General features: G+C 32.1%; 1 protein-coding gene across 2 annotated transcripts in view; it reads right to left on the bottom strand.

The window, feature by feature from the left end:
- LOC148600974 (uncharacterized) overlaps positions 1–14,142 on the bottom strand; it is a 32,164-nt gene that overhangs the window by 6,327 nt on the left and 11,695 nt on the right. For both annotated transcript variants that reach the window (XM_088554516.1, XM_088554517.1), the window contains exons 3-8: positions 12,165–12,302; positions 9,898–9,969; positions 8,703–8,763; positions 7,891–8,006; positions 6,753–6,914; positions 2,948–3,134 (exon numbers count right to left, since the gene is read on the bottom strand). In XM_088554516.1, the coding sequence (XP_088410642.1) occupies positions 2,948–3,134; positions 6,753–6,914; positions 7,891–8,006; positions 8,703–8,763; positions 9,898–9,969; positions 12,165–12,302 (736 nt within the window). The remainder of the gene's footprint in view (positions 1–2,947; positions 3,135–6,752; positions 6,915–7,890; positions 8,007–8,702; positions 8,764–9,897; positions 9,970–12,164; positions 12,303–14,142) is intronic.

Raw genomic sequence — 14,142 nt, 5'->3', positions numbered from 1 at the left:
TTATAACAGATAGTTACCAAAAAAAGTAGAAAAAGTTTTCAAAGTCCACTCCTCCCATAAATTTCAAATTGTTGTTCCCTTAGTGGTGTAGCATCTTCTCTGGCCTTTTATTCCCAATATAGGTCAATTCACCACCCCTATAGGACATGATATAGTAATTAAAGAATAATAATTATAAATCCTGGCCTTCCCTTGGCTTTTCAAAAAGGTATGAATAAGAAGTACATTTTATACATCTTAGTTTATAAAAGAGGGCAGTAAGGATAAAATTTGAAATGAAAAAGCAGAATTTAAGTTTGCAAGAAATAAGGAGGTAGTATCTATCATTGTCTTACTATATCTTGTATATATGTTTGTATTCATATTTTTTAGAGCAAGACATATAGTTTTCTACAAAAAAAAAAAAGACAAGATAGAAAATTCGATCTTGGCCAAATTTGAATTGAATTGTTACTACATGTATGTGGATAAATCAAACTGCACTATGTGAAACCTCTCTTCAAGGATTTATATGGGTTTCTTTGATTAAAATATGAAATGATTGTTTCTATATTCACCACATAGAGTAAAGATTGAAATGTTCATTATAGACCCACAGTTTGAGGTTTTTATTATGTATGTTACACATGTATAATGAAGATATTTGGTGGTGAAATTTGACTGTTAGTGAGAAATTCAAACATGTTTATGACGTTGCAAGAAATTTATATTTAGACTTTTGTATTTCTGTGGATTGTTGCTTTACAAATTAACCATGGTTGATCAAGAAAAATGGTGTATGTTGGCTGACCTGGGGTGGGAGTTGAGTGATTTTCACCATTTTTAGTTAACATGACTTTTCTAGTATAAGGGGTCTGACATTTAAGAATTAGAATTAAAATTGAAACTAGGTACAGTTTATATTAATATCCATTGGAAATTTTATTATGCAAAGAAGAAACATAAAATGAGTGGCTACACTCTATCATTACGGGAGTATGTAAAGTTATAATAACTAATATAAGAACTCATATTCCAAACAAAAAGAAAGTGCCTGGCTCAATATTTGACATGAGCAGCATTTATGATATAGGGCATGCTTATCAGATTCTCTTTTAAACCTATGCTTGCTCTTAATTTATTATCTATCTGATGATTGGACAAAACATAAAGGTTAGTTATTAGAATGATATTTGCAAGCTAAGATTCAATCACTGCATAGCATTATGAGTTACAGGTATGTATCAATACTTACTTAATGGGTTATGGGGTGATCATTTGCTTCTGAGGGCGCTTGCGAATTTTGTGGACACAGAATATTTATTCTTGAAATTTTGCAGGTCATTTTCTGCCATATTGTGCAATGAATTATTTAATACCTTTTCTGTATATGAACTAACTTGACTGAGGTCATAAAATATATTTATTTTCAGCATAGGAGGTTTTAGGCCAGAATATTTATTTCCATCTAAGGGCCATAATTTTCATTTCCAAAAACTGCACCCCCCCCCAACTCAGAATAAAATAAAAAACTGCACCCCCCCCCCCAACTCAGAATAAAATAGTTTTCTCCTTACTGTACTAGAAGTTGTACTTTATAGATTTAGTGACATGATACATACATGATAATGAAATATCATTTTCAGGCTATACAATGTGTTGTAACTTGTTTGAAAAGATTTCATACAGGTCTGTCTTTTAAAATATGACAAGTTCTGCAATGTGTGTACTTGTATTGTCAATATTTAACAGTCTTATTTAAAAAGGGGGGAATTTGCATATTGATTTGATATTAATGCCTGTGATTCTTAAGACCAAGTTGTCTGATAAGGCTCTCTGTTTTGATTCATTGACATTGTTTTGATTTGTGCTTGATTTGGAAACGCTGTATTGCCAGTCACTCTGTTACCGGAATATCATCAATATTGTATTAATTTGGAGATTCTCTACCTCAAAATTTCTCCTCCTATTAACCATTTTCTCACACTATGATATTCTTCTCAGTTTGGATAATAAAAACTGGAGTTCGTCTGCTTGATCAACTTCTCGGCATTGTACGTTGTTTGCGTAGACTAAATCCGAAATTTCCGAACTAACGCCGAAATGTATTCTGGGTTCTTCGGTTTTTGGACAAACCATTTAAACGTAAACAACATCTCCTAGCAATCCGATCACTGTAAACATGGCCGACTTTTTACAATGTAAATATTGGCACCGAAAATTAAAATCGGACATGAATTTAACGATTCAATGTTTAGGGAGAAGCCGTTTGGCTAAACGAATGAGCAAGTCATTTGAGACAATTTAAACGACGGTAGGTGTCAATAAAGTCGTTGAAAATATTTTTATTCAAATTTTAACCGTATGTTATTTATGTGACGCCGAGTATAGTGGGTTACCAATTTTTGTGGTTTTCGTGAGAAGACCAAACCACGAAATTTGGTTACCACCGAAAAGGAGATTTCCATTGATATGTGAACTGAAAACTTCAAAACCAATAATTAAAGAATCCATAAATTGTGTTTCTTCCATGACCCATGAAAATTGGTATCCACAAATAAAAGTACTTTAACAGTATTACATTAGGACACAGCTTGATATAGTTAAGACAATTACGGCTTAACATTCAAACTTGATAAAGCTCTTCATTTTGAAAATGATTATATGTTTGTACTGTCCTTTAAAATGATTCAGTTCATATATTCATATATAAATAACCCAAAAAAATCAATCCCAGCCTGACCTTTATATTATATAACTGTAGAAACCAAAATGGTTTTATTTGAGATTTTGTTGCTTATTTTTAGCCATTTATTAATTTACAGTCCATAATGCCAAAATCCAATACCAACATTCATTATGTGGTTCAGAACCTTGTTGAACAATTTTTCATCAAGATCCACCAACAAATATTTAAGTTACCAGAAAAAAAAACATAAATAATTGCAAATTTTTATCCTCTACTGACTTGCATATTGAGAATCCAGTAGTCTATCTGTCTGGTTACATGGATCTAGTATTCTGCTAGAGTTCATTGTGCTATTGATTGCTCTGTGTCGTTTCAATGTTGAAAAAAGTTGATCCTTTTTGGCACTTTGTAGTGGCATACAGGCATGGCCCAATATGGAGGCAAAATACATGAAGCTGGTCAGCATCTGAAAAACAAGTGTGGTGGAAACCGTTTTCAGGTTTTAGGCTAACCGGAAGTTGATGTTATGAATGAGTAAAAACTAAGTGAGAGAGAGTCTTCCCGTTCAGCTGTTATGAAGGCTAGAAACCACTAATTCCACTTCCCATAGGCTTCTATGCTAATTTCACAATATTCAATGGCTTCTCTGGACTTTACCTTAACTTTAACCTGCAGAGGACTATATATCAGCATGATTCTACATATGTCAGCTCACAATCCTCAGAATGGCATGTGGGGTTAGCAGACTTGCAGTGCAGTACTGGTCACCGGAAGTGAAATGTCTATAATAGCATGGGAAATCCCAGTGTTTTCACAAGATAGGGGTATATTTAGAAATAATTATGGAGATTAGGCTTCACATCACAAGAAGCAAAATGCACCTATAAAATGTACAGAAATGTTTTTCCTTTCAGAAACTGTTTCAATTTTTTAAATGAGATGAGAACTTTTTTCACAGCACTATGAGGAACAGGGGTAATTTCTGCGTAGGACTATTTTTGCGTACGTTCCAAATGCTCATTGGTTGAATTGGTGGTCTGTAACCTGAAGAATCACGTATCAAAAATCTTATAAATTTTCTATGGTTTCTTTCAATTTCAATATTTCTTTGTTTTCACCGGATTTTTCTTTTTTTTTTGTTGCATCTTTATTTATACAGAATAATCTACCATAGATATTCAACATTATCATATTTGTTCTTAGAAAAGAAGTCAAAACTCTAACTAGGAGTCCTCCTACTATTTTGATGACCTTATCATGAGAATCATTTCATCAATTCAAAGCCTTTTTTTTTAGTCTATCATAGTTTTCAAGATATTGGCCAAAAATTGCAGAAAAAAATTGGTTTTTGTCTTTCAAGGGCAATATGGATCATTTCATCAATTTTTTCTATCTATTACAGTTTTCTAGATAAAGAGCTGAAAACTGCCAAAAAGTAATTGTTTGCCTTTCAAGGACAATAACTCTAACAAGGAGTCATCCAACAACTTTAAACCAATCAAGACATTTGTAGGCCTTCTCATAAGGATCATTTTATTGAATGAAAATTTTTTTCCTGTCTTTTACAATTTTCAAGGTATTGCCTGAAAACTACAAAAACTGTCATTATGTCAACTTTCAAGGGCAATAACTCTTACAAGGAGTCATCAGACAATTTGACTTGATGGAGACTTTTGTATTTGTAAAACTTATCAAAAAGATAATTTCATCAATTGAATAGCTATTGCAGTTTTCAAGATATTGCCTGAAATCTGCAAAGAATGTAATCTTTTTTCCATTCATGGGCAATAACTCTTACAATGAGTTGTCCGTCAACTTTGAACTAATGGAGACTATTAGCGAGCACTGCGAAGCGATGTGAGCTCTACGGCTTGACATGTATTATCTAAATTTCCCTTAAGGTTTCCCAATATACTAACAAAAAAGAAGTCCTGTTCCGGAAGTAACAAAAAGTAACTGTCCTTATGGAGAAAATTCATCGCTTCCTTAAACCAAACAAATGACAGTATACAGGTTAAGATTAGGTTTTAGTAAAAATACATTCATCTTTTCTAATAGTTTTCAAGTCTTTCTCTATTTTTTTAACTAATTAAAAGAAGTGAATATGATGTTTTTAAAGAGTTCGGGAAACACGTGGATGTACATATGTGTATCTTCGCTGTTCAACTGTAGCTGTTGTCAAGAAACTAACCTGCCTTTGAAAAACACATTAATTCGATTATATTATCCAAATCGAAGCATAGCTTTTCTAAGATAGGAAAGGCAATCATTTTCTTGTTTGAAATTTGCAGCTGTCGTCTGAATTTTGTTACATCACATGATATGTGTAAAATATTCCCACCATCCGTGGAGAACTGTAATATTTCCGGTCTCTGTACAGATTGATCTGACGGGCCAAAACTGAAAAGGATGTTGCTAGAGACACCCTCAGAATATGTAAAGTATTGCGAAGTGCTATAAAATTATAGACCATTTTGAGAGTGAGTGAAAAGGGGGTATGGGGTTTGAATTTTGGGGAAAAAAAAGTTATAAATATTCATTTATTGAAAAAAAAAACTCCCCCACTGATTAAAAAAAGGCAGATTTTCTAATAAAAATATTGATTTCGCTTGATGCTTAGAAATAATCAAAAATATTGCATTTGCGAAGTAAATATTTTCATCCCGGTCGACCCCCCCTTTGTACTGTCCTTTATTATTTTTACGAGTCTCACACAAATGGTACATGTATGGTAAAGCTCACGGTGCTTGCTGATTTAGGCAATGCCTACCCCATATTATTAATATAACATGTCTTTTGAAATGGATTAAAGAAAAAAATGGCAGAATTTCATTGAACAGGAAGTAGATGTCTGACAGGCCTGAAATCTTATCCCACGATGTGGGACCCATACCTGATGCTGGATACCAAATATCAAGAGGATACAAATTGTAGTTGTTGAGAAATGTGTTAAAAAAAATTCGCCTGCCTGTGGCCTGACATACATTCACCAACCTATAACGCGATTTTAACTATGTGAAATTAGGCCAAAAATAAAAATAGACAAAGCTTTGGCTAAATTAACAGTTTTTTTGTTTTTGTTTTTTTTTTTTATAGCATTGACTAATATAAACATATAAAATTTTCGCTGGGGACAAAAAAAATATTACCAGTGAAAATGATTTTTGACATTTTATAAGGCTAATCTGCGAAAATTAATACCTGTGAATATGTTCACTTGACAAAATTCACTAAAATAAGCAACCATGAAAATTAATACATTTTCAGATTTTAACCACTCATTAAACATATTCACTTTGTTGTGTCCATGACTTAGATCCAACAATATGATACACAATCTGTTCTGAATTAAATTTCTTAATCACAAATCTGTAAAAGTGATAAATATTATATGTTAATAAATATGTAATTTCATATTGGCCCTTTTATAGGTTTGAGGTCTGTCATATTGGCCCCAAGGCATCGCCGAGGGCTAATACAGCTGTCGAGGTCAATATGATTGACTGAAATCTATAACTGGGCCAATATGAAATTTCATATATATTGACAATTTTATTAACCAACTCAACTAGATGACTTGTAGAACAGTTGTTTTCATGTTTTAGCAAGAACAATTAGAGATTTTTGTGTGTTTCTGCAGTGTTTAGTCCTGGTGATCAAAGTTCCTGAAGAAAGCATTTTTTAGATATACAAAATGTGCAATTGAAGTTATATTATGCTCCTCTGTTGTAGAAAGTACAATAGGTTTACTAGGTGTAATAAATTATTGGTTTGCATATCATAATTATGTTGGATTCCTTTTTTTTTTTTGCTTTTCTATGTGAATGTCCTTTGATTCTAGTTTGTCTTGTTTATGTTACATTATGTATATTTTTATATTTGGTCTGAAGCTCTTTAGAGCTTGTGATTGTATTTGAATGACATGCCAAATCAAAGCTTCCTTACCTTGTTCTAAGTGTCTTATTTGTTTGGTTAATTATATACATGTTAAGGTACATATGCATAAATAATCCAGCAGAATAATGAAGTGAGAATATCTAATTCGAAATGGTGATTTTTTTACCTGTATAGAAACAATTCTTACCTGTATAGAAACAAACACACAGTTGTACCAGTCATAAGGAGTAATATCACTATTACCACATAAAGTTCCCATGGAAACCGAAAAATATAGGAATTTACAGTAAATAACAGCAATGTATACAGGGTCTTCTACATCCTCACGCAAGTACTTCCAGGATGATGGCTGAAATATACAAGAAATAAAGTACAAGTCTGTGTAAGTATCTGGCTATCTAGAAAAATTCAATCTAATTTAAATTAGACCTATCAATTGTTTCATTGAGTCACTGCATGTATAGGATCTAACAATACTCCATTCTACTTTCTGTTCAGATGACCTTTTTCAGAATCACCAGGTTTTCCCCTCTGAATAATGTTTTAAAAATCAGGATAAATGAAATCTGATTGGTTGATCAGAAAAGTCATCAGAACAGGAAGTAGAATGGAGAATTGTTAGATCCTACATGCAGTGATTGGATAGAACAATTGATTGGTCTAATTTTAATCAGATTGAGAAAAATTCAATTGGTGAATGCATTGCAGTGTATTGTCAATTCAAAGATTTAATTCATGTATTCTACAAAGGCAAATACTGTTCACATGAAATTCACATAAAATTAATGTGATTTTCACTTGTAATATTTACTTAACATTAACTTCATGTAAAAAGCCTAAATGAATTTCATGTGAAGTCTCAGTTACAGCTTTGATTTGCTAAATTCAGGTTGAAATCATATTAATTTGTGTGAAATCTTAATTTTGCCTTTGTACGATGAAAATTACTTCTTAGATATATCAAACTAGTAAACTGTACATCATTAAATCAAATCAGGGCTATGAATGGTCTCTATAAAATATCAAGTGACTTTTGACCATTCAACTCAAATTTTAGTAGTTTTCCATCTATTTCCTATCTTATAAATTTTTTTACAATTTTTAAGACTGAAACTATATGTCAATCAGTCAAGTATTCATTTAAAACATTTATCCCAAATGTAAAAGTAAGATTTTAACGTGCACGCACTAAAGCTTCGAGGTTGTACTTTAAAAATCAAAAGTAAACAACTTAAATTAGAGAAATAATTTAAACCACACCTTCAATAATGAGTATCTGAATGTACCCAATGATCCAAAAATTTTACAGTGATCCAATTGCATACCTTTAATCTCTTGGTAATGGTGTATAACCCAGCAAATAGCAATAAGGTAGCGATATAGGTCTGGAGTAGAAATATACCACTGATCTGATGGTTAAACATCTGCCGTGCTAACTTAGCTAAAAAAACAACACATACCAGTATACAGGATTCAATTTCATTTTGACTAAGCAAATGATTATAAATATTTTTATTTGCTTCTTATGAAGGTTATGAAAATTTTTCAGCCATTGTTATTTTATGCCTTATTAAATTACTTCAAAATCTTTATGATTAATAATAAGGTAAAAAGATTTCTTATTCACATTCACCATTTACGCGGAATCTGGTGGAAACCGGTTTACAGTATTATACTAGAAAAATAAAGGATATCCCATTCGAAGGCTTCAAGAACAATAACAGTTACTGTGAAAGTACCTTAATTCATGTCATGGATACCAATTTTCGAATTAGGGAAGAAACACAAGTTCATGGATTCTTGAATTCATGGTTTTGAGGTTTTCAGTATACACATCAATGGAAAATCTCCTTTTCGTTCGGAACTAAATTTTGTGAAACTACGAAAATTGATACCCCACAAACAACAGTCCTTTCACAGTATGTGGAAATAAGTCTTCGAACATTTAACTATCTGAAATTCATTTATAATATATATATATATGTATCATCTAAAAATTACCGGCAAGAATCTTGGCTCTAATAGCAATGTCACCTGATCTTATGTCGGTTGACCCCAGTTAACCTTGATATAATTGAAAAACTTTACCAGAATGGAAGAGAATGTAGAAATTATCTATTGGTTTAACTTGACTTACCAGATGTAAATAAAATGAGAAGTAGATTTAAAAGCTGAAGCAAGATCATAGCAGCACAACTCTGGAAAAAATTTAATGAACATAAGAAATCCTATACATTCCAAAATGCCTGTACCTAAAATCAATTATCTGAATTAGTTATTAAAATATCTTTGCTGTTATCTATAGGTAGAGTCAGCAGGTGCGGGTATGCAATTTTTTTTAATGTAAAAATCTTTTTCAACATCCTTGTATTGCACATTTGGATTTAGATCTTCTGAAGTATTTGATTTTAATGATGCTAATGAGAGGTTATTCCTGTGAACAGCATATCAAAATTTGTAATATTTATATGTAATTGGTATTTTTGTATTTAGAAATGTGTTGCATATACAGTTTTGATATATCAATGACAATAAGAAAATCTCCACTGGTTTACCAGTGTACACTATGTTGTACCTGAGTAAACTAAGATTACTTCCCAACTTCATAGGTAAGGTAAAACAAACATTTTGGATTTTGATTTTAGCCTTACTACTGTGAAAGTACTTTAATTCGTGGATACAAATTTTCATGGATTAGGGAAGAAACACAAGTTAGTGGATTCTTGAATTCCTAGTTTTGAAGTTTTCAGTAAACACATCAATAGCAATCTCCTTTTTTGTTGGTAACCTAATTTTGTGGTTTGGCCTTCCCATGAAAACCTCAAAAATTGGTACATTAAGTACTGTTACAGTATTTATAAATTATCAATAAACAGATAAAATTTGTTCACATGATATTATCACATGATATTATCACATGATATTATCACATGAATTTCATATGATTTTCATCTGAATTGAGCCAATAAAATTTTGACAAAGTTTATGTAAAATTCAAGCGAATGAGCCTTCACATGAACCCATCATGTGAACTTTTCACTAGAAGTTCACATGAAGCTTGATTCACATGAATAAAATACACCTGTGTAGAACTTACAAGCCTGCAGATTTGAGTCAAATCTTAATTTTAAAGGCTTCATTTCATTTTTATTTTTATAACTTTTGACTGTTAAATAGTTTATCAATAGCAGTTAACAGATTTGCATATTCTTTTTATCAAACCATTTATTTTTCTACTAACTTCTGCCTAAAAATCATGACAGATATGTTCTATTAGTTCCTATAATCCCAGAAAACAAAACAAAATACTGCATGATGTAATTTCTACTTACCGCATCTAAAGCATCCTTAGATTTATTCTGTGGTAGAAAATCTATAATAGTTTGTATCATTACATTCACAGCCTGAAAAAAGATATTCTAAAATTTCAAATTGTTATCTCTTACATATTTTTTAGTATAAAGTGGAATTGAGGATATTTCTCACATTCAATTGTGATGTCTTTGTATTTAATATGTATACCAAAGATACACATTCAGGTATTGTAAATATGGACATTTTCCCTAGATGTAGAATTCATAATTTCCTGGTGTCAAGCATTTTGGGTGTGCACAAGTTTCACTCAGATGTCTAAACATATTGCAAAAATAAACAAGAAAATTTTTGCCTGAAGAAACTTTTTTTTTTCATTGATATTTTGTGACCATGAATTTATAGTCAATATTAGACCAACATGTACAGTCAGTTCAAGTCAGCATAAAAATCGTACAAATAAAGTCTGTATGTCTGTCTAAATTCTTTACAAATGAAATTCTCTCAGCAAGTGACATTTATGACAAAAATAACAATTAAAGTTACTATAAACATTAGTTTACAATTTGTCTAAAAAGAATGTAGTTCAAAAGCACATGAAAAATATCCATCCCCCTTTTTTGATGTTTAATAAAGTCATGTAACTTTTGAAAAAAAGAATGCAAACAATGAAATAAAAAAGGAGCCTACCTTCCATGATGTACATAATAAATTCCATCAAATTGTTTTTGAGTGCTTGTATCATGTGTTAAATGACTGACGGTGGTACACTTTATTTAAAATGCTTAGTTCTTCAAAATTCAGCAGCCATGAATTGTTTGGATTTTGATGTGCTAATTGTAAGATTTTGAAATTCAATAAAATAATAGCAGAGAATGGTTTGAGAGCACAGTACAATGCACATTTTAATATGGTTTATATTTCAGTATGGTTACCTATTGAATATTTTAGCATGGTTGGTAACCATGGTTTATATTTCAGTATGGTTACCTACTGAATATTTTAGCATGGTTGGTAACCATGGTTTATATTTCAGTATGGTTACCTACTGAATATTTTAGCATGATTGGTAACCATGGTTTATATTTCAGTATGGTTACCCATTGAATATTTTAGCATGATTGGTAACCATGGTTTATATTTCAGTATGTTTACCTATTGAATATTTTAGCATGGTTGGTAATCATGGTTTATATTTCAGTATGGTTGGTAACCATGGTTTACATTTTAGGATGGTTGGTTACCATGGTTTATATTTCAGTATGGTTGGTGAGCATGGTTTATATTTTGGTTTGGTTGGTAACAATGGTTTATATTTCAGTATGGTTGGTAACCACGGTTTATATTTCAGTATGGTTGGTAATCATGGTTTCCTTTGTTCTTTGCTTCACCTAATATTAGAATACTTTCATTAAAAGGTGTTGTTTGCTATTAAGGGTTTTATCTGTAATACAGCATTTATTTTGTGTAAATTTTTAAAATACAACATTTACTTTGGTCAAAACAGTAAAATACACTTTAAGCCATGATGCAAAATGGGTGAGAAGTAATTTTTACATTCTAAAGATGTCTTCCAATTTAACATCAGACTGTTTAAAAACAAGAAAAAATATAATGTCATAAAGCACTTCAATTTTCAATATCCCAATTGATGTTGATTATCATGTGTGTGTTTGTTACTATATAGGCTATATGTAATTTTATGTAGGAACCTAAACCAATAAATGTAACTGTAATGGCAAAATAAAAAGATTTGTATTCAACACTGATATTATTCTGTTAACCAGTGACATTATTGTGGATTTGACATATTTGCTAATATCATAGTAGCATTGCAGAAGCCTTATATAGAACATATCAGGCAGTAAAACAATGGAACAAGAATGCTACACAAAGCCATATGTCCCCCAATGAGGCAAAAAAGTTAAAGTGCATAGCCATATGAAATCAATATTGCAGTGCAATCTGATCAACAACATGTGGTGACAAATAATATGCGTAAAATTTGAACTAAACCAGTGCAGCAGCGTCCAAGGAGTTGCATTCACAAATCAATTCCATAGTGTAGCATGTACAAATTCAACAAACCTTCATACCTCCTGCAAAATTTGTCAAATCAAAATGTGACAGACAGACAGAGGCATGGACGGATTTGAGGACATATGCATGGACACTGGTATTTCTATGTCCCAATCCATGTAGTGGCAGGGGACAAAAATAAGAAAGTTGCCAATAAAAGATATCTGTAATAGGAATTACATTTCATAACATCAGTTCGAATACAAACCTGTAAAATTACTGTCAACACTACAGCCTTGCCTCCAGTTACTCTGTTGAGAACGGATTTACATTTTTGACAAATGTTGTCCTTAAATCTGGTGACAGGTCCTCTATGACTTATCTCCTCTTCTTGCTGAGAGTTGGTCTGTTCGTAAAAATAATTTATTGAATAAGAGTCAAAATTCATAATAATCAAATTAAAATCGTTTTGAACTGGTATACAACACACTGTACATGTACATGCAAAAACTTCCTTTTTCCATCAAAATTACCTCCCCTACCTTGTCAAGATCACTGTCAACTCCATGCAGAAATTTTTATGGAATACCACCTGTCTTGTCAGAGCAACTAGTTTTTGAATGTGGGGGTTTATGCACCCATGACCTTTGAATTTTGTTATAAAGAGGTTTTTTTCAGGGTACAAATTACCAACATACTCAAGACTAATTTTTCACTTACGATGTAATCAAGTATCATTCTTTTGGATAATTAACATTTTGTTCCAGGAGACTGGACTAACAGAAGATCAGAAATTCAAAGATTAAAATAAAATATTGTTAATGTATGTGCACAAACATTTTGACTTGTGTCAATGTATGAAAATGATTTTTATTGCACGTGAAAAACGTACAGTAGCGGCAGCACAAGAATGGGCATGTTAAGAGAATAATTGCCCCCTTATCATTCTCCCATGAAATAATGATCTTTAACCATATTCATGTCATTGAAATTTACATGAAGACTGCTGTTTGTCTCTTAAGGTCAGCTCCTCTTCTATTTTCCCTAACGGTACTGCACCTACCTTGCCTAAAAAGAGTAACTAACCCTTCCTCACCCCAGGGTAACTGTTCCTCTTTGTCCAATCAACGGTAACTGACCCCTCCTCATCCTTAAAAGTTACTGCAACTACTCTATACCAAGGTGTAACAGACCCCTCCTCACCCTGCAGAGTAACTGCCCCTCCTTGTAGCCATGAAATTTTTGCCGTTACCTTGTCAAGATCATTATCAATTTCTTGCAGATAATTCTGTAATGTACCACTTGTCTCCTCTGAGTTACTGCTCCTCCTTGTATCCAAACAGTTACTGCCCTTACCTTGTACAGATCATTGCCAATTCCACACAGATAATTCTGCAGGTCTCAGTATTGTATTAATATTCCCATAGACTTCTATAGTGAAGTGAACATTTTTAGGATTTTTAAAAAAATATGTAAATTGATTCAATAAAACTTTCACTTATGTAGCATTTCTAATGACATGTCAAAAAATAATTTCCTGTAAAAAAAGTAGGATTAGTCCATGAAGATCGGACAGAAAAGTAGTCTTGAACTATAAATAGCTATTTTCTCTACTTTCACTTTCATTTTGTACTCATGAAACCAACCTTTTCAGTGGAACATTTTTATGTGAAAATTTTTAATTTTCTTAACAAAACGTTTGTCATCTTATAGTGCTATGTTTGTTCTATTTTACAAGTCATTGTTCATATCTTTTGACAAAACATTAGTTTGAAGAAAGGCAAAAAGAAAACGCACTATATCTTAATAGCCTCCATGTTTTGATGTACACCCGCTCAGGGATATGCAATGCAATACTGGTACCTTTAAGATATCAATGGTCTCCTCTGAGTTACTGCCTTCTTTGTATCCATACATTTCTTTTCCTTACCTTGTACAGATCATTGTCAATTCCATGCAGATAATTTTGCAAGTTGCCAGTGGTCTCCTCAGAGTTACAGCCCCTCCTTGTATCAACACATTTATTGCCCTAACCTTGTCCAGATCATTGTCAATTCTACATAGATAATTCTGTCAGATACCAATGGTATCCTAAAGAGTTACTACCCCTCCTTGTATCAACACAGTTACTGTCCTTACTCCACATAGATAATTCTTAAAGATACCATAGTATCCTCAGAGTTACTGCCCTCCTTGTATCAACACAGTTACTGCCCTAACCTTGTACAGATCATTGTCAATTCCAC

This window comes from Perna viridis, chromosome 12, assembly GCF_037379345.1.
Source record: "Perna viridis isolate PV_CMFRI_1.1 ecotype Kerala chromosome 12, ASM3737934v1, whole genome shotgun sequence".
In the NCBI taxonomy this organism is placed as follows: Eukaryota; Metazoa; Mollusca; class Bivalvia; order Mytilida; family Mytilidae; genus Perna; species Perna viridis.
The sequence above is the reverse complement of the archived record's forward strand: the minus strand, read 5'-3'. Positions and strand labels throughout refer to the sequence as shown.